We start from the raw sequence: 19,960 nt of genomic DNA on the forward strand, positions 1-19,960 counted from the left end.
TGCAGTTTGATTGTGAAACTGTTTTATTATAGTGCATTCATCGTGATCTGGCAGCCAGAAACATCCTTTTATCTGAGAACAATGTCGTGAAGATCTGTGATTTTGGCCTCGCAAGAGATATTTATAAGAATCCTGATTATGTGAGAAAAGGAGATGTAAGTCAAGATGCTGTTTATTTACCCAAATGTTTATAACGTATCATTTCAAACTGTCCACCAAAATGTTCTGTAGACGTTCACATTTCCTGAACTTAAAAGAACTTGGAAGCTATCACGGTTTTTATGTGAAGATGAGCTATCCAGATGCATTGTAGATCTGGAAAGCATTTCTATCCTCAGGCATAAGGCTTGGACATGCTAACTGTTTCACAGCTCTGCCCTGTTAATACTTCAGAAATTTTTTAGTCATGTTTCTTGGCTGGCTCAGCATAACCCCCTTACTCAGTAAACCTCCTTCAAGGAAACCAGTCCCTCTGAAACAAGGTGGCTGTCACCCAGTGCACCCACGCCAGGGCCAAGCACCACTCCTGGTGCCTCAAGCAGCTGCGCTGGACTCGCTGCCTCCAGGACCCACACAGGTTTTTTTTGCTTCTGCTGCACGTAGCAGGCAGTAACGCCCCTGCCAGGCCTGCTGGGAAGGCTGGGTCAGCAAACTGTGCCTGTGCCCACCGATGCCGTGGGAATTTGGCATGGGCATTGGGGTCACACAGAGAGTCTTCTTCTGGAGGTCTCACCCACCTGCCAGCTATTCCCTCGTCCATAAATAGCTTCAAGACTTACAGCACTACATAATAGCTGGGAAACGTTGTCCACGTAAGTTGGGTACTGCTCAGGAGACCCTAACAGGCTGCTCTGAGGGGTCTTCGAGGGTTGCTGATATACTCCTGCAATTCAGACTCTGAAAACTTCCCCGAGAACATCTCCAACACCATCACAGAATGATTTGCTCTTGGATGTAAGGTTTTCTCCCCTGTCTCTAGGATGCTGGCAATGGAGACCTCTGCTCTTGCATATCCCCACATCCCCATAAAGAAAAGGCCTGGTCATTCTGGTCACAGGTTTCCAATGTCTGATGTTTTGTGCCACACATATTTTAAAAACAGCCTTTTACTCCGACAGTTTGTTAAGAAAGTGTCTGAATGAGTGTGGGTTTATCTTGACTGCCTGTAAGGAAATCCCACGGGTTCCTGTTTGAATGGTAATTATTTACATAACAATATATAGTTGATTCATCTATGATTAAATTGTTTTAGGCTTTGAAAATAATAGTCAGGTTTGTCCCTTTTTACTCCAGGCTCGACTTCCTCTCAAGTGGATGGCTCCAGAATCTATATTTGATAAAATCTACAACACAAAAAGCGACGTGTGGTCCTACGGGGTCTTGCTGTGGGAGATATTTTCCTTGGGTATGTTAACTCTGCACACTGGGAGCTGGACCCGGCAGCAGGGACTTCAGCCTGGGGAAAAGCACCCATTACCTTCAATGAGCTTTTGCCAGGTCTTTAATAAGGAAAGACCTAAATCAGGCAGAGGTGGAGCGTGGGGATAGAAGGGAGAACTGTGTGTATCACACCCCTGTCAGCTGGAAATTTTCGTTCTTGTAAGGGCACTGAAAGCTGACTTGCCAGGCTGAAAGCCTTAATGGATAGCACTACTATCTGAGGACTTTACCACCTCTTTCTGCCATGGGCAAAACCTAAGCTTCCCCTCCTTTCCCTGTAGAAACCCTTCGTAGAGATGCAGGGCAGCATGGCTGGAGCAGTCACAGTGCTTTGTCTGACTGATGGTGCAAACCAGGAAAATTGGGCAAATTTTTAAGGGTTTTTATTAAATATGGAACCCTGTGGGATAATACAGAGCTGTGGGCCCGGCTCAGCAGCTGCTGGGGACCGAGGCATTGCCTCCTGTGCCACAGATGATAGCATTCAAGACACCAAGTGCCATGGGCTGGGTGCTCCCTCAAAAGCTTCTTACTTCTCTTGTGGGAGCAAGGGAGCTGAACACCCGCAGAGGTCTTCGCATGTCTCAGACTGTGTCACCCCCATTTCCAGCCTGAGACCAGGTGGTCGCCCCAGCCCGGGAGGGACCCAGCACCCCCCCCCCAGGCCGCTGGACGCAGCAGGCGAGCAAGCATCTGCACAGATGCCGCAGGATGAACTAGAGCATGCAATCCAAAATTAAAACCCACTGAAGCTTTTTTTCCCCCTTTCTTTCACGTGGAGAAAGCAGGATACAAGATGTACACTGAGCGGGAACAACAATGACCATCAGAATAGAAGAATCTTAATTGGGTTCAACATAGAGGCTGACAAAAGAGGCGAACAGCAGAGGAAACAATACTATACAATTCTCAGGACAATCAATCATTTATTAGTTTAAATACGTGTTGTTGGTCAGCCTGCCAAATCTTGTGATTTTTATGGTCAGCCTCATAATACCTGCTATTTTTTTCTTAAAGCCCCAGCTCCTTGAACCTGGCAACTGTCTGACTCTCAGAGAGGTGGTTTGTTTTTTTCTTTTGTTTTCCCTTTTCCTGATGTTTTCTTATCTACAGAAAAAAGGCCAACAGCATGATCAGGCTGCATCTTAAAACCACAGAAACTGAGAAATAATGCAAATGTACTGTGATCTGATTTAAAACCATGATTTTTTTATTTTCAAGGTAGTTTTGAACATTTGGGGCTTGTTAATACTCTGCTTACTAGAATTTGCAGTGGTCCACACCACAGAGAGATCAGACTTGGCTGTTCTTGAGGGATTCTTTTTAAGTCAAATTCATGTGTATTTTTTGCATTCAGGTCAGGTAAGCACCACCAATAGTACCGGGTTGATCCTGCCCCCCTGCAAGGATCCAGGGGGTGGAGCACCGTCAGCAGCAGTTCCCTGCCTGTGGGAGCTGGCAGGAGCCAGACCCTGCAGCGGACACCCCCGGGCTCCCAGCTCTGCAAGCAGATGCTGCACACCCTGAGTGTTTGCGGGGGGGATGCATAGGGCCAAGGCTAGGACACAGGTACCCAGCTCAGGGCATGTGTGACCCTGTTCTCCCAATGTCGTCCCCAGGTGCTTCTCCTTACCCTGGAGTCCAAATAGATGAGGATTTCTGCAGCAGACTAAAGGAAGGCACAAGAATGCGAGCCCCGGAGCAAGCCACCGAGGAGATGTAAGATGCCCTTCTCTGCTTGCATTGTGTACCGCTGCCCTCCTGGGCTGCCTTGCAGATGATGTATGAGTCTCTGCAAAAAGTACCCCGTGCCGACATAAGGAAAACCAGCGCGATGCTGCCTTGTATCTTCTTGCTGTCATCAGCATCTTCTTGCATCCCCCCCGCTCCCTTGGCCCCCTGGCTCTCCTGTGGCGTAGGAGAGGGTGAGGAGGGACATGGACCTGAGCCCAGGGCACCAGTGGGGCTGGGCTCCGAGGGGAGCTGAGTGAGCAGCTCGGAGGAGGAAGGCTGTTCATTCCTCTTCAGGTTTAATATTTAGCGACGTGCACACAGATAAGTGCTGGAGGAATGTGACATTATTAACGTCGTCTTGACTTAGGAAGTGACAGCGGAGGCTTCCTCGCAAACATTTGGGTGAGGAGGGTCCACCCTTTCCCGGAGACGCTGTCTGATGGCAAAGGAAGGTGACAGGGACCTGCAGCCTCCCAGCCTGTGTTGCCTGCGGGGTTTGTCTGAGCCCTTACACCACGACGTTGGCTGTCACTCCCTGGTCCCCTGCCTTCAGGTGCAGCCTCCATCTGCTGCTGCATGGCCAACACCTTTTTGGAGGCCTGGGGGGTCCAAGTGAGAGTGAGACCCTGAGTTTGCAGCCCCTCTGCCCTGGGAGTGGGACGGAGCACCCAGCCTGAGGAGGCACCTGCAGCATGCTGAACGTGCACCCCGTGGCACAGATCATTCAGGAGCATGAACATATCCAGGGTATTTTACCTCCGGAGGCAAAACCAAGTATGTATAGGTGTCTTCGGTGCCTTTTCAAGTGCTACGTCGTGACTCTAAATAGCAACACTTAGCAGAAAATAGTTCTGGAAGAAGAAAAAGGATGCGAGCCAGCCATGCCTATCTGGGAGTAGTACCCATTGGCTAATTTTATTATCCTAGTGACAGTAGATAAGAGCTTTTTTTTTTTTTTTCTCTTCCACATATTTTATTGCAGGAAGGAAAGCTCAACTCGACCAATGCGAGGAAGTGACACATTCATATAAGTCATCTTAGGATGCCTTAACTTAAACATTGCCAATTAATAGATGTTTAATACAGAGGTTTAATGCTTAATTAGGAATAAAAAAGGAAAGTATGACTAGTTGGCTAAATTATTCTTTTGACGTGGTCTTCCTGGTATCTTGTGGGAAGAAGTTTTTTTTCTTCTGCTGTGGAAAGTTTACTCTTTTACTTTTAGTAAGAGGCCTCAGTGGTGTTGGAGAGTATCTTTGTAAAATCAGGTGGGCTCAGCAGTTAACTCTATCAATGACAAACTGTCAGAGACTGCGCTGCCTTGGATCAAAGTGAGCTGTAACCTCCCCCATGTGCTCATTTTGCTTTTGTCCTCACAGCTACCAAATCATGCTGGACTGCTGGCGAAGCAATCCCAACGACAGACCAAGGTTCTCTGAGCTGGTGAAAAAGCTGGGCGACCTGCTGCAAGCAAACGTCCAGCAGGTACCAGCGTCACGACCGTGTGCTGCGACCGAGGCGGGGCGACCGGCCACACGGTCCCAGGAATAACGCTTTGATTTCTTGTCTGCATTTAGGAAGGCAAAGACTACATACCCCTCGATACTATATTTACAATGGAAAGTGGGTTTTCCCCTGCATCCAATCCTTTGTGCAATGAAAATTTTTCTGTTACAAACTCAAGTTGTGGAAGCACTGAAAATGTCAGGTGAGCAAAGCAAGATTAAGACTGAGTTTGTTTGTTGGGTGTTGTAGCTTGCTGCATAGCCTGGTTTGGACCTGGGTGGGAGAAAACACCCAGAGACACCCCACATGGTCTGAGTGTCCCACCAGCCACTGAGCCACCACCACTGGGATCCTGTTGGGCTGGGCTGGCCCATTGGGATGTCTCTGCCCACGGGGACCATCAGGTCACCAGGCTCGGGCACTGTGAGAGGGGCAGCTGTGTGCACCCCAGGGCTGGGGAATGAGGTTTGGGTGGAGTTGGGTTAACAAAAGTCCCTTTTGTGTAAACTACCTTGATGACAGTTAGGCAATTGCTTAAAGAAACAGAAAAATCCAGTGCTTCATGCTTATGCACTTCACACTCTCACCAAAAATTGTCCTGCTTTTCTTGTTGAACAGATATATAAACACTTTCAAAATAAAACCACCCCAGCGCATAAAGACATTTGAAGAGCTTCCCATCAAGGAAACGCTTGTATTTAATGTAAGTGACTCTTGGGCCAAATGATATGCCATTTCTTTCTTTTTATTTGTGTGACAGATTTATACAGAGAGACTCAAGAAGGGGTTTTACTTCTTTGTCAGCTCTACTGATACAAGATGTAAGATTAGCTGCGCTTGCAGCATGGTGTTATCCCATGCCCTACAAATTGGGGACAGTAGATCCTTGCTGACCATGCAGTCAGCTGCAAACACTCCTTCCCTCATAAGAAATGGCCGGTGTGAATAGCACTGCAAGGTACGGCTGCCAGAGTCCCATCTGAGTCCCACTGGTGTGGGAGAGCCACTTAAAGTGCCTTGGATTTGTGTTTTCATCTGAACAACAGTACACAAATAAGAATCATGGGTCGCATTTCCATCAGAGGTTCCTGATATGAGCAGGTCCTCTTATCTGGCAGACAAGGTGGAGAAATGTCTAACTGGGCATGCATACTCTGCTGGTGGGGGCGGGCACGGGTGAGCGGCTGGGGGAAGCGTCAGTGACCCAGCTGTACGCGTTAGGCAGTGGGAGGCAGGAGAGGCACGGTGGTGCTCTCAAGGCTGAACTAGTAGCTGGCCAGACCCTCACCTTGCGTGTTGACACCCTTCTTTTAACACTCTGTATCTGCATTAATAGCATATGTTTGTTGCACCCCAAAGCAAGGACAGTTCGGAAAGCCAACATTAAATACCTGGGCATTGTAGCACCTCAAGCAGCACGGAGCTGCTGTCTTCTAGAGCTCTCTGAGTATAAACGACCAAACCGATTATGAAAATCAGACCGAAGAGGAATTGAGCCTGTTGCAAAAGTAACTTTCTACAGTTAACACCTAATAGGGTTGTGCCTTTCTTCTTTCTTCAAGGATTACCAAGCAGACAGCGGGATGGTGCTGGCTCCAGAAGAACTGAAGCGCTTCACATGGACAGGCAGCAAGCAGAAACGGACACTCTTTGGGTCTGTGTTTTATGTTCCCTCCTTCTTCACATTTTAGAGGGCAAAGGAGGATTCAAGGTCCTTGTGCTAAATCAGGCCTAGTGAAAGTAGCTGAGGTATCCCCAGCCCCTGCAAACACTCTTGCTGAGGTGTGTCCTGCTCAGTTGTGTCAGCAATCAGCTCCCACACCTAACGCTCCGTACGCTTTCAAGGAAACAAATAAATAACCCTCAACCCCTTCAATGCACATTGCCAATATGATTTATTAGCACTCTATTGATCAGCCTGATCCCCAACTTAATACCAGCCTGGACAAGCGAGTGCCAGAGAGCACTAGCTCAAGGTAGAGGTAGGTAACTATAGGAAATGAGCCCTTGGTGGGGGGCAGGGGAGGAAGAACGTGTGGCTATGAAGGATTTGCGGTTGTTTCTGCAAGTCCCCAAGGGCACCCCTGCTGGGACAAGGCTCCCTGTGCTTGTTTTTGCCCTTCTTTTCCATGACTCAGCTAAGCACGGCCCATTTAACACCCATGGGCTCAGGATGCTAAAGTGGCAACTTTACAATAGATGGATGTGAGGGCCTCACTTCTCTTCCTGCCTTTAAGCACTTCAATATATTGGCCACCTTCCTCCACCTAATTCCTGACAGCTGCCCAAGCAGGGAACTAGGGCTGCTCTAAGAAATGCGTTGCACTGACATGAACTCTCTCTAAATGGGAAATGTTTATTTTCTCAATGCCAGCAGTGTCTCTGTTCCCAGCCGCTGCGATGCTGGCAGTGTCTGCGGCTGGTTTCGGCTCGCTGCTCTCAGCCAGCCCGGGGACTGCCCAGACCCAACCCATCGTTCATCTTACACTGGCAGGAGGTCAAGGCCATCCTGCCTGTGCCGAACTTGTCAGCGACTTGCAGCTGGGCAGGCTGGGAGGTGTAGTATTGTCTTGATGAACAATTGGAGTTGGCTGAAACGTGCGGTCAAGGCAGAAAGGACTTGCTTCAAGAAAAATTCCAGTGACTAAGAGGGCGTTGGTTAAACGCATAGAACTACGTGTACGAGAGTGTGCGTGCTCACACGGCCAAAATCCATGGCATGCAGGGTACACGTGCTGCTGGCAGGACTCTGCAATGGAGCACTGCTCATGCGTGGCAAAGCTGGGGTGATTCAAACCACTCCAAACAAGTGCTGGAAAACCCTTTCTCGTGCCTTCGCCACTCACATTTCAGAAAAGAGGCTTGTGAGCAATTTTATGGTACTTTGATTTTATCGAGACAGCTTTCCATACTCTCTTCTGAGGAGCCAAGTATTACAGAGCTTGGAATGCGTGTGGGTATTAGAGGGCTCCAAAGGATGCAATGGTTCCTGAAAGTGGTTTAACCCATTTTTTGCTTTGTGTAAACGTGACATTTCTGAAGGCTGCTGTCAGCTGCAGAGACATGGCAACCTCCCCAAATGAAATGTATGAAATGCCTTTTTCTTTGCACGGCACAGAATACATGGCGTGTGCCCCAAGCATCCCTCCGGAACTGCTTTAAGGAGCGTTTTCAGCTGCAGAAGGAAAAGGAATGCTTGGATGGGAAAAAAAATTGAACTCAACAGTGGCTGCTAGAATGTAAATCCTCAGGGAAACAGAGCAGCTGGCTGAGAACATCCAAGGTCATCTGGCCTGCAAGCTAAACAAGTGGTACTGTAGCATTATGCCAAAAAGCACTCACGTATGTGAATGCACGCAGTGACCCTTTAGTCTGCACATGTTCCTAAAAGTAGTAGCTTCTTAGCTAAGCATCCTTTACTTAGGCTAAATTGGAGCAGTAAATAAATACCGCTGAAAGTTGTACTGAACACTGGACAAGGTGGAGCCTGGAAGGGTTTGACACATGTAAACTGATCTAGCCAGATGCATAGTCCTGCTTCTTCTCTTGCATCTGAAGCATCCTGCCCAGTGGTCCTGCCCCGCTCTTGTGCTGGCGTTTCTGCTTGGCTTGCCTTGCAGAGAGCTGGTTCAGGTCACTGGATTATCAGAAGAACGGCCCCAGAATAGTTTCTGAGCGATCAGTAGCAGCTCACCGTCAGGGCGGCTGGTGCCAGCGGCAGGCTGAGGAAGGGGTCACCCCACTCTTAGCAGCAGCTTACACTTAGATCGCCTTCACTGTAACGCCTAACCGCTCCCAGAGCGCTTACCATCACGCTGCAAACCTCAACGCTGCAGTTTAGGGGACAGATGCAGACACATGGACTCACACCAGCGGGTGGGTCCTGAGCCGAGACTGAGGGTGCTGCGGGGCCATGCCCTTGGGGCTCCCTGCTCGCCTGCAGGCTGGGGCAGGCTGGCCTGCCTTTCCCTGGGCTCACACGTTTCCCTGCTGCCCAGGGCAGAACGATTGGGCTCGGCATGCTTTTTTTCTCAGTTCAAAGCATCTGAAATCGCATGCGAGCCAGCCAGGTGGGAGTGATGCTTTCAGACCAGCGCAAGGGTATGTGTGTGCCCTGGAGTGTGGCATTAGAGGATTCAGACTTGGGGCCATGTCTGCTGCGACAGTGCTGTAGGACTGCGTAGGGTGGAAGGAGCCAAATCCAATGCACCCCACCCATCCCCAGAAGTACACCCAGGGTTTGTTTCAGTGGAAACTAATGAGTAGACTCCAGGAGAGAGCCAGTGCGTGCACTGGTGCTTACTCGGCGTGACCAACCCAAAAGCCAGGCCGGGAGGAGAGCAGAGCGGGGAGCCAGCTCACCTGACAGTGCAGGGGTACCCCACTGGCCCAGGCGAGTCCCCTCCCCTGGGGCTTCCGCTGCTGTGGAGGGAAAGGCACCAACACGCAAAGCTCACCCTTGGTTTCACTACAGGAGACGAGCGTCAGCCCAAACCCTAGTGAGCCCCTCAGGCCCGGGTGGTGGCCAGAAGCACAACAGAAATGGTTGCTATGTGTCTTAGACTTGCTATTGCCATTGAGATGAAAGTGATACTGCGAACAGCATAAAGACAGAGAAGTCTTTCCTCATGTAAGGCCTCAGGTAACAAGATCCCAATGGGAAGGTTCGGGGGCAGAGAGAGAACAACCTTCTGAGCACTGCTCCTTTGCAAGTGGAACAGGATCCTAACTGCAACTCTCTTCTAGCTTTCCAGTATTGGTGAAAAATCCCAACCCAAATCCTTGGGCTGGATCAAACTCTTGAGTCAAAGCAAATTGCTAAGCCAGAAAAGCAGTGAGAACTCCACCACTTGTGAGCTAGAACAAGCATCTCAAGAGCTGCAGCCAGCCTCCAACCTCATTCCATTCTTGAACCTGTCAGGAAAACAGCAGCCGTTTCCTCCAACAAATGATGCCAATTAAAAACCAACTAGACAAAGTTCCTAATTTACATTCCTAGAGTGGAAAGAAGACAGTCCACAGATAGAGAAGCCTTTACTGACTGTAAGCGCAGTCTCAAAATTAAGTCTGACTATGGATGCCAAAACCCCCTGGGCTCCCTCAAAAGCTCTCTGTGGAAGCGCATGCCCAGGTACAGCAGTGCACTCAAGGTAAAATTAATAGATGCAGCTCTACTAGTATAAAGGCTTATTAATTAAGGTAGAAGCCAAGTCTAGCTCAGAAGAAAATTCTCAGGATGCAAAAGCCTAATGAATGAAAAGATCAAAGCATGATGATTTTAAGGCTCATAACTTCGCACATACACTCCACTTTTGCCCACTGCTCCCTAAGACTTAGAATTACAATGTAAATCACAGAAGTGTTAGTCTTTAAACCCACTACAAAAAATCCATTGAGTCAGTGACGAACCTTGTCACATAGTTATGGAATTTATCCCAAGGCAATTAATTCTCCCTCTGCCAACAGATGCAATATAAAAATATGGGATGCATCTGCAGTCCTCATCATGAAGGCTGCTCCTTGTGAACTCCATCCATCTACAAACAAATGTAATGGGGTGGTCTTCTGGGGAGGGCCCTCCAATTTCCTACAGTAGGACAGAAGACAGACCACACTCCTTAAAAAGCACACAGGCTTGCGAGTGAAAGATTCAAGAAACTGTGACATCTAAGAGAAACTGTTACTTCTCCATTTCCTAATCAGGAAAGGCCTTGTGCTACCAGTTCTGTACTTTACTGAAAGATCTAACAGTGCAAATTAAAATGAAAAGCAAAACCCTGGGCTCCAAAAGCCTCAACAGATGTTCTGACTGTCTTCTCTGGAATTCAAGACTACGGCTGCCAACGTTCCTGACCTTATAAATGGAGAGGAGTGGAGTGTCCATGAACTTAGAAAAATACAGGGAGGGAAACTATTTTTAGGCATTGCGGTCCAATGTATGTTTACATTAGGATTTCACATGTAGTCAGTGACAAAAAATGCTCTGGCTTGTCCTTTGTCTACAGATAAATCTTTGGTATTGAAGTTCAACAGTGTGAAAATTCTTTTTGCCTTAACTTTCTTAATTATTGAAAGGGCCCTTTTAAGCACTGCGCTCTCTGAATATGGGTGAGAAAGTGCCGCAAGGCAAACAGTGTCTTTAAGAGTAGCTCAGCTGAGAAGACATTAAACCCCTCTTGTAAAGGGCATCTTATAAAAGGCAGCCCACAGGATAACTGGTCCTTTGTGGGGCAGGAAACCTCTAATTCAAACCAGCAGTTCATGTCTGCTGCCAAGAGAAGCCTGAGAGGGGAGATACCCAGACCCTGTGCCCTTCCTCACAAACATCAGCCATTTATCTTAAAAATTCACCCCAGCATTAGGCTCTGGGAACACCTACACTAACTTTCTGCTTTTGCCCCAAGGCTTGAGACCTTTCATTACTTCACTCCTTCTCAAAAAAACCCCAGTTCCCTTAGGAAGAACATTTAAGTGTGACGACCCTATGGGGATGCACAGCCCAGCAGCAGCACAGATGCCAGACACTCCACACTACTTTGCCCTGCAATGAAGTGTCACTCTCTATCACCTGCCACAAATGAGCAATTAGAGCTTAGGCTGAGCAATCAAGTACAGCCCACAAGCACCAAGGCTCTAATACTTACAACGAACACAGGCACCTTAACAGTGACATTCAGTCTCAGCATCTCTGTTCAGAAGGGGACTCGAGGGGGACACAGGAGGGCTCTTTCAGTCCTCTGTTCCACTCTCCTGTTGAGCAATCCCATCTGTATCAATGCTGTTCCCATCATCTGAGAATAAACAAAGCTGCTTCTTGTGATGTGGCTTTGCTCAAGTCATTAAAACAAACGCCCATACATGTTAAATATGCTAACAGTGATGCTGCTCTGTTACAGAGTGAAAGGTGCCAGCAGGAGCAAGGAGTCGGTGCTTTCTGGAATAACCAAGCCAAGAAGCTTCTGCAGTTTCAGCTGTGACCATCTCAGTGACTCCAAGCGAAGATATACGTATGGTAACGCCGTGCTGGAGAAAATGAAAGCGTGCCATTCTCCCCCTCCTGACTACAACTCCGTCATCCTTTATTCTCAGCCACCCGTTTAGTACTTCTAGGCCAAGATTTAAACATGCATTTAATCCAAAAAGGTTCTTCTGAAACACTGTCAGTTTAAAAACTTTGACCCAAATAATTTTAATTATCCTAAAATTTAAAAAGATATCATTGGCTTAATCTCAGTGATCTATTTTTCTACAGACTGCAGCAAGCATATACAAAATATAGCGAAATACTAATGCTTAGGCCTTGACTTTCCCGAATACTGAACACCAACAGCTGCCACTAAACTTGCCTAGTGCTTCTGAAAACCTGGATGGTCATCATTACAGAGAAAACCAATTTGCTGTTTGGTCCCTGGTAGCAGGATGGTATTTCATGCTCTAGTCATACAGCCTCTGCTCGGCCTCGGGCGCAGCACCGGGGTCCTGGTCGGGAGAGGCAGCTGGGAGCCCTTGGGAGCCCGCGTCAGGCGCTGGGCAACGTGCGCCCTATTGCTGAGGTCTGCATAGCGCTGGAAAATAAAGGATTCTTCAGGACAAGAGAAACAAGAAACTGACCACGTTCTACGGTTTTTAGTGAAAAATCAAATCTGAAAAACTTGAGGAAAGGCTAATGCTCTGGGGAAGCTGAATTAGCTAGCTGGGGATGGGGCGTTATACGGCTCTTACTGCTTCAGATGGCGAACGCGGTAAGGAGCCTTGCGAGGCAAGAATTTCAAATTTGTGTTGCAAAACACAATTGGCAAAGATAGAGGAGAACTAAGATCAGAGCCAGGGCTGCAACAACAGGGAATACAGAACAATTTGGTTTGGACAAGCCTGCTGAAATCAAGTAAATATTCTTGAAGTTTTGCACTTTGTCAGTATGCCAACACACACACACTGGAACCAAACCACAAGCTAGATACATTAAAACCAAGCTCTGTCCACGAAACCTCATGGACCTTCTAACACCGCACTGATTATATTTTATTTATGGGAATCTGTCTCAAAAGACAGGATGGCTACTAAACTGCATATACTTTAAATGAATTGATCACTAGAGAGTCTGAAGAGATTAGTTAGAAATGACAAGACAATCTCCTTGGAAAGTTAGGGCAGCTTTTCTATGAAGACAGGCGAATTTCCAGGTTAGTTACCAGTATATATGTACAGGAATAAAAATGTATCATTCATTTGCAACAGACTTTTGTATAGCATCTCAGAAAGGGCATGAATGTTCTTTGTTCAAGAAGCATAAGGATGCACCATCCCCTTTCACCTCTGAATGCAATATTAAAATGAGTTGGCCATTTAACACAGTAGTGCTGACATCTTCCAAATCAACAGCTACTGCCCAATCTCAGCTTCTCATGGTCCACTATAAATAGATATTAACTAAAATGCTACATATAATAAGGTTCTGACCTCTTAAAACACAGCTTAGGAGCTGTGACTTTAACCCACTAACAGACTTAAAGGCAAATGACCTCTTGCATACTTACAAGGAAAAATGTTCTTCGATATTCAAGTAAAAGAAATATGGACCGCTACTTCTAAGCTAAGTATCAATTCTAGATCTTCCTGGCCAAGAGATCATCAGTTTTAAGTATCTATTGCACTGTCTCTTGCTGGTAAAGTATATTTGATCTTGATAAAAACAAAACGAAATTAAGAACCATTTCTTAACTCCAATTGAGCAAAAATAGTTATGGGATGATGCATCTCAAAAGGAAATGTTTGCACAGTGTAAATATATAAATATGCTTTTTGTGCATAAATATTTAAGAAAACTGGACTACAAAGATTACTTTTATATGAACCCCCTAAGTTTCTTCAGATGTGAATAACTCTTTTGTCTTGCATTTTCTGTCTTCATATAATGTATTTGACTGCTAAATCCATATAATAAAGTTTGCTTTTGAAAGAATCCAGAGTTCTGCCAAACTAGTTAATCCAGTGTCAGAGACTGCTGCAGCAGATGATTCAGCACTGGGCAGCACTAACACATCTGGCAAACAATCCATCCCATGGGCCAGTTCTGTGAGCAAAGAATAAGGAATAATTGCACAGGAGGCCCACTTCTCACACAACAGAGTGGATATAGTGGTCGACACTTGTACCGCTCCATGTGTGAGTGAAATCCCTAGATTCAGCATATCTAAGAAATGTTTACTGCTGTCTAGAGGCAAAAAAACTTAACTCCGCCCATTGACGAATATCCATTCAACTGCCCCCCATGCCCGGTTACTGCTGCAGCTAGAAGATCTGGTACAGACAAAAGGACACGAGTTAGCACCTTAGGCCTGGTAGGTGCTTTCTCTTCAGAGAATCTCAACATCGCCATCCCATCCATCAGAAGCTGGGGATGCTACCTCCAGAGATGTTCAGCTGAGTGCTCTCTGCTATACAGCATTTCATAATCTGATGGGATCTCCAAGCCACACTGCAGATAAACTACACACTAGAGCCGGAAGGAAGCAGAGATGAAGCTTTCCCTGAGGAGGCAGAACGTAACGGGATCGCCTACGGCCACAGGAGTTGTGTTGCTGTTGCTGCACATTACTCAGAAGGAAACTGGAGCCTAGATAAGTGCATCAATCAAGCCTACTGCAGCTTATATAATAAAATTTCTAAAACACTGCAATTTAAGGGATAATGACTCCATGTTAAATGTATGCAGGGAGTACTGACAATTTCACATATATTGCACAAAATTTCACATTACATAAACACAGTCGGGACTGGATGGGTATAGGAGACTTTACCCCACCAGTAAATCATCTCACCTTTGCTGGTTAACAATACAGAAAAATAGTTCTGGGAAATGAAGCTGTCGGTGACTCCACATGCAAATTCTCAAATTAATATATTTTGTTATTGGGCAAAAAAAGCTCAATAAACATGAAAGTAAGGGTACTTCAGCAGAGTTTTCAAAATTAGGGCTTGTGTAGTAAAGCAGACGGGACTTGACTTGGGAGTTTAGGAAACGTGTATTAGTAAGATTCTAGTCAACAGCATCTGTAAGTTTTAGGATATCTGGTATACTCTAAGTGGCAAGCACTAAACGCACTTTGTGACTCATTACTGTTTAAACTCTGCATTGCAGACAGAGTGAATACAAAAGAAATATGATAGAACGAAATACAATTCCAGCACCAAACTTGAAAAGCCCCGTATCCAACTTCAGAACTTCGCATTGTCAAAATAAGGCCACGTTACTTCTGGTATTCTTTATTAAAAATACTGCTGTACACATGAAGAATGAAAACAGGATTAAAGATGAGTAACACATATTGGGATCATGACGTTGGAACTTAACATACTGGTGCTTTTTAGGGGAAGCAGTTGACACCTGAATTACTGAAACAAGGGCAAATCAAAAATACAGAGGTATCCTCAACAAAATATTTACAATATAGTAAATACAGCAACAGAATTTAAAACAGGTACAAAAATTAAAATGACCAACATCAGGTGATTTCAAAGGTTGTCCCTTCTGTGCTTTTAGCTGTAAAAAATAGGAAGGTCAGAATTAAATTTCCCATCTGGGATGGCACATCCTGGTGGCTCTTCTTTTTAAATACAGATACACAGTTCTTCCTATGAATGGATCAAACTAGATCTTTAGGACAACCTTCTAAATGGAATTAAAATGGGGTAGAAGGGCTCTCCCCCAAAAAAACACCCAAGCTGAACTTCAGACTGTTTAAATCATTCCCAAATACAGACCAAAATGAAATAAATAGAAAACAAAGCTCAACTTTTTTTTTTATTTTATGTATTACCTGACACCAAATATTTTCTGGCTGACATTATGTATGAAAACTTATTAGCTGTCTACCTTTTTATTTTTAAACCAAGTCCTGAGGTTACTAGGGGCTGAAGCAAACTGACATTATGCAGATACACACAGGTTTGCAATTTAGACATGTCTTGCAGAGGGTGGTTTGCTGGTCTAAAAAGGATGAGAATTCAAGCCCTATTTTACCCCTGCCTTACACTTTCACAAAATATTGGTCCACAAATTAAATTTTCAAAGGTTCCCAAACCCCACAACTGAACAGATGATCCCCTTTCATTTTCAAAGAAAACAATACTGGAAAAAACCTCAGCCCGCTTATAAATTAAGCATTTCATATTTCTTCTAGAATACAAGTACTTCTTTTTTGTACAAAAGAATTACAATATGATTTGTCAAAAAACATATAAAAGACAGCTGCTCTTCCTCAAATACATGAGCTGATGATAAAAGACTGTTTTGCATGTTCACTTTTCAAAGTTCCTGTTCCTTTTATATTAAAAAGAACATTCTGGCAACTGTTTGAATATTAAACATTATGTTCCTTTTAAAATTCATTCGATCAAATGCAACAATAATCGATTTTTAAACTCAACAACTGATGCTACCTAATGTGGATTCAACCACATTTTCTAAAATGTGTAAAGCATGTCCCTAGTCTTCAAAGCTTTCGATGTGAAGAGAGTTGCTTTTTTCTTGATGCAAGTCTCAAGGCGGAGAATCATTTTAAAGCTTATAAAAGTGGACAGAGAAATATTAAAAACTTCTCTGAAAACTACAAATATTGAGAATTATTAAAATTGATGTCAGTAACATCAGTTGCAAGTGCTTAGAGTCTGTCCTGACCTTTTGAGTTTCCACATTTTCTTCATGGTGAGCACCCAGTGCTATTAAAACATTCAGTGCTGGGAAAGGATAGATACAGTCTTCACTACTGCTTTAAGAACGGAAATTCCTACATATTTGGCAGTCTTCAGTATCAAAGTGTAGGTGTTTAACTAGAAATCCCATGAATACCCAAGTTTGGAGACAACTGCATGTCCAAATATTAGAAAGGTAATTGAGGAGGAAAATTCCAGACTTTTGAGACTGAATTACTTCAAGAATATTCATGTGTTGAGTATTATCAAAAGTAATATTACTTTGGGCTAAGCAGTGACTGCAAAGGCACAGCAGATCATTTTCCCTCCAGATTCAGGCTGTAAAACTTGAAAAGCTCTTGATGCCAGACAACTGCTGTGTTTAGTTAATCTTCTTTTAACAGTGTCTCTGTATCTGTATCCAGTGTAGCGTACCATAATAAAGCTGTGGTTCAAAGAACAGAACTTTATACAAAAATTATACTGTAAATAACCTAAAGTAATACAATCCTGAAACTTCAGGCATTTAAACAATTTCTTTAAAAAAAAAAATCTATTAAAAAAATTGCATAAATGTAAATGCTTCTGACTAGCAGGAAAACGTACAAACAGTTTTTAAAAGGCGCTGGTTGTGTTTAGAGCAAGTTTGATATGCTCCTTAAATTATAGATGTTTCCCATTATGCTATTTTCGTCACTTTGCTTAGACAAAGTTTAAATCAAATGACAGGGACTTTCTTTCCTTTTTTGTCAATTCACCGATACTTCACGTGACTGGTTTTAAAAAGTTTCGTCTTCTCACATTTCTTTGAGCTAACAGTGGGTGGCATACAGAGCTTGCATACAACACACTTTTACAGAGGTTACGAACTAAACGGTCATTAATAGAACACAATTTCTATTAAATTATTTACCTGGTCCTTTATGCTATTCTGGGTGCAAATAATATCAAAAATGAATAAATTTTGCTATATCCTCAGTGACAAAAATGTATCCCAGAAATGTCCTTGCAAAGAGTTTCCCTTAAGTATACAATGTGGCAAAACTTCAGAGATCAGAAAAGTCTTAAAAAAATTAAAATTAGTGCATATACAAGTGGAAAAAATAAAAGCAGGAACATCATGCACCTGATGTGTTCCTTAATCTAAAATAAATTCTTCACAGATAAAGCCTCCAATGGCAGCCTTAGCTCTAGGATAAGTGAAACATTCTTCCCTTCAAGTAACAGTGTACCTGACTGAAGTGCAAGCAGCTTTGCTCATCTCCTGTTTGTTTCCCAAATGTGAAATGAGATGACAACAACAATTCAGCTGTAGTGCAATTTGCTATTGGTTAAGTTCCTCAGCAATGTCCTGCATGCTTTCAGCAAATACTACAACTGACCATTTGCGGCTGCAATCAGTTCTTGAAAAGTATTTTCAAAGCAGCGTTTTAAATCGCTGTAAGTTACCACAAGTACACTCTTCTCATCTCTGGAAATGAGGCTTATTTTTTCTGGCACACCAGCATCTAACTGTAACAAGAATGCAAAAGATAAAATAAAAGAAGTGTGAAAGAAATGGCAAAACATTTCCCCAATAACAAAAGCAATCAATTTCTTGGCAAGTACGTTGTTGTGGTGCTGTTCAAATCTGCTAACATCACAGAACGGAAGGATCCGAACTGCACCACAACAACGTACTTGCCAAAAAATCGAGACATTTTGGTCTTAACCTGATGGACATTCCAGACCTTTGGACTAGGTTAGCATTGTTTTCTTCCCTTTCCATAAAGCTAATAATCCTGCAATGCTATCTTCCCCTGTGTAGAAAGCCTAGCAAAATTTCCATATAGCTCCTGATGAACAAAACCACGTTTGACATTACATTTGCACATAAGATCCACAAGCCTCCATGTAGGGTAGGTAAATTACTTCTTGCGCACTCTAAAATGAAATAACGGATGGACCAGCCCCAGGTAGTCTGAAAACCTGTAGAAACCCAAACCTCACATTTTTGGCAGTACTACAAACAAACTAGTTCCTAAGCTGTATGGTACATTTCATCCCCTACTCTAACAAAAAAAAAATCCAAAACAAAACAAAAAACAAACACAAGCCCAAAAAAACAACAGAACACCCACATACAAAAAAACAACCCCAAAAGATTACCTAGTTATAATCCATAAACAAATAGATAATTTGGGATTAAAGATTAAAAGCTGTTCCACGTTTGTTTTCATATTTTGTTCTGACTTCTCAAATTCAATATTAAAAAACTATATGTTACACTACATACTTTAGATATGTACCACTAAATCCTAATTTGGAACAGAGGAATATCCTACTTTACATGCTGAAGTCCCTTCCAACACTATATCTTATGTTTTCCTCACTTCGCAAGAAATGTTCATCAATGGAGAATTGACAGACTCCCTTATAATGCAAAACTTTTGTAGCTCTGTTTTAGTCGATACACTGATATTTCCAAATACTTGACACTACAAACTTTCTTGTTCTGATACAGAAGGTGGGGCAGAGACAAGTGGGATATGACACTATTGAGACAATCTTTGGAAATACAACCCCAGAAGGATTAAATAAATGTACTATAATGTTGTACTGAACAGCAGAAGAACGATTAAATTTGTCACTGAGATCTTACACTACCTGCTGTCTGGAGCAATACAGTAAATTAGAAATTTCTTGCATTTGTCTTCTAAAATCATGTTCTGAGCATAACCTTAAAAGCTGGAACCCCCCAAATTTAAGGTTCCTGCTTTATGAATAGCTTCAGAAGGACAAAAGCCAGCCAATTAGCTTTTAATTCCTGTAGAATAGGATAAAACCACCAGTCTCTTCCAACATCCATTACAATTAAGGTGTTTGTGAAATATTGTCTACTGTTCCCATTACCATCATACAAGAAATCAGTGAATTTCCTTAATGAATATAGGACATGGAAGATCTGTATTAAGAAAGCCACACGGCTAACTAGAAACATCAGTATTTATGGCTTTCTTTCTCTCCTCCTGTGGAGGCATAAATCAGTATCTCAGCTGAAAAAAAAAAAAAATCCAAAAACGCCACATTGAAAAAAAAAAAAGGTGTTTTTTTTTTTAAACAATAGAGTAATTTTCATTCAAAAGGAATGCTTTTGGAGTGTAGCAGGAAAGCCCAAATAACCACTTCTATTAGTGCACACTACAGTTTCAGAAGTGTTTTTTAGAGTGTATTTCCAAAGTAGAGTTCTGTAAGCCTTACATTTTTTGTGTGCTGAGCCCACAACCACAGAAGAGAAGAGCCTCAGTTTAAAAAGGTAAGCCATGAACATTTATAGAACAAGGCATTCTTTGACACCATCTCTTACCTGACCTACGAATTCAGGACTGTCCCCTCTTGCTACAGTACTGTACGGGTCACTGCTTTCAAATCATGATGGCATTTCACTGCCTATTTGAATATCAACATGCTTTCTTTTTGATTTAGCCTCAATCCCTTTAATGTCCTTTTTAAAGTGATTACAGACACCAACCAGAAAGATAAAAAGGAGGTTAAAGAAATGCACAGCAGTGGTCTAATAGGAGATTAAAAGCCCTGACAATTTAGA

General features: G+C 43.8%; 2 protein-coding genes across 19 annotated transcripts in view; one reads left to right on the plus strand and one right to left on the minus strand.

Annotated features, from left to right (window-relative positions):
• FLT1 (fms related receptor tyrosine kinase 1) overlaps nt 1–13,636 on the plus strand; it is a 112,971-nt gene extending 99,335 nt beyond the window's left edge. The window contains exons 23-30 of the mRNA XM_087757374.1: nt 33–155; nt 1,294–1,405; nt 3,060–3,159; nt 4,554–4,659; nt 4,752–4,882; nt 5,299–5,383; nt 6,243–6,334; nt 11,577–13,636. Of these exons, the coding sequence (XP_087613500.1) occupies nt 33–155; nt 1,294–1,405; nt 3,060–3,159; nt 4,554–4,659; nt 4,752–4,882; nt 5,299–5,383; nt 6,243–6,334; nt 11,577–11,781 (954 nt within the window). The 3' untranslated portion in view covers nt 11,782–13,636. The remainder of the gene's footprint in view (nt 1–32; nt 156–1,293; nt 1,406–3,059; nt 3,160–4,553; nt 4,660–4,751; nt 4,883–5,298; nt 5,384–6,242; nt 6,335–11,576) is intronic.
• A 1,294-nt stretch (nt 13,637–14,930) lies between these two features.
• PAN3 (poly(A) specific ribonuclease subunit PAN3) overlaps nt 14,931–19,960 on the minus strand; it is an 86,401-nt gene continuing 81,371 nt past the window's right edge. For 16 of the 18 annotated variants that reach the window (XM_087759436.1, XM_087759433.1, XM_087759426.1 and 13 more), the window contains one exon: nt 14,931–17,886. In XM_087759436.1, the coding sequence (XP_087615562.1) occupies nt 17,746–17,886 (141 nt within the window). In that variant the 3' untranslated portion in view covers nt 14,931–17,745. The remainder of the gene's footprint in view (nt 17,887–19,960) is intronic. The other 2 variants (XM_087759427.1, XM_087759431.1) reach the window with 2 other exon arrangements.

This window comes from Nipponia nippon, unplaced genomic scaffold (genome assembly GCF_047370975.1).
Source record: "Nipponia nippon isolate SJK-2023a ecotype South Korea unplaced genomic scaffold, ASM4737097v1 scaffold_2, whole genome shotgun sequence".
NCBI lineage: Eukaryota > Metazoa > Chordata > Aves > Pelecaniformes > Threskiornithidae > Nipponia > Nipponia nippon.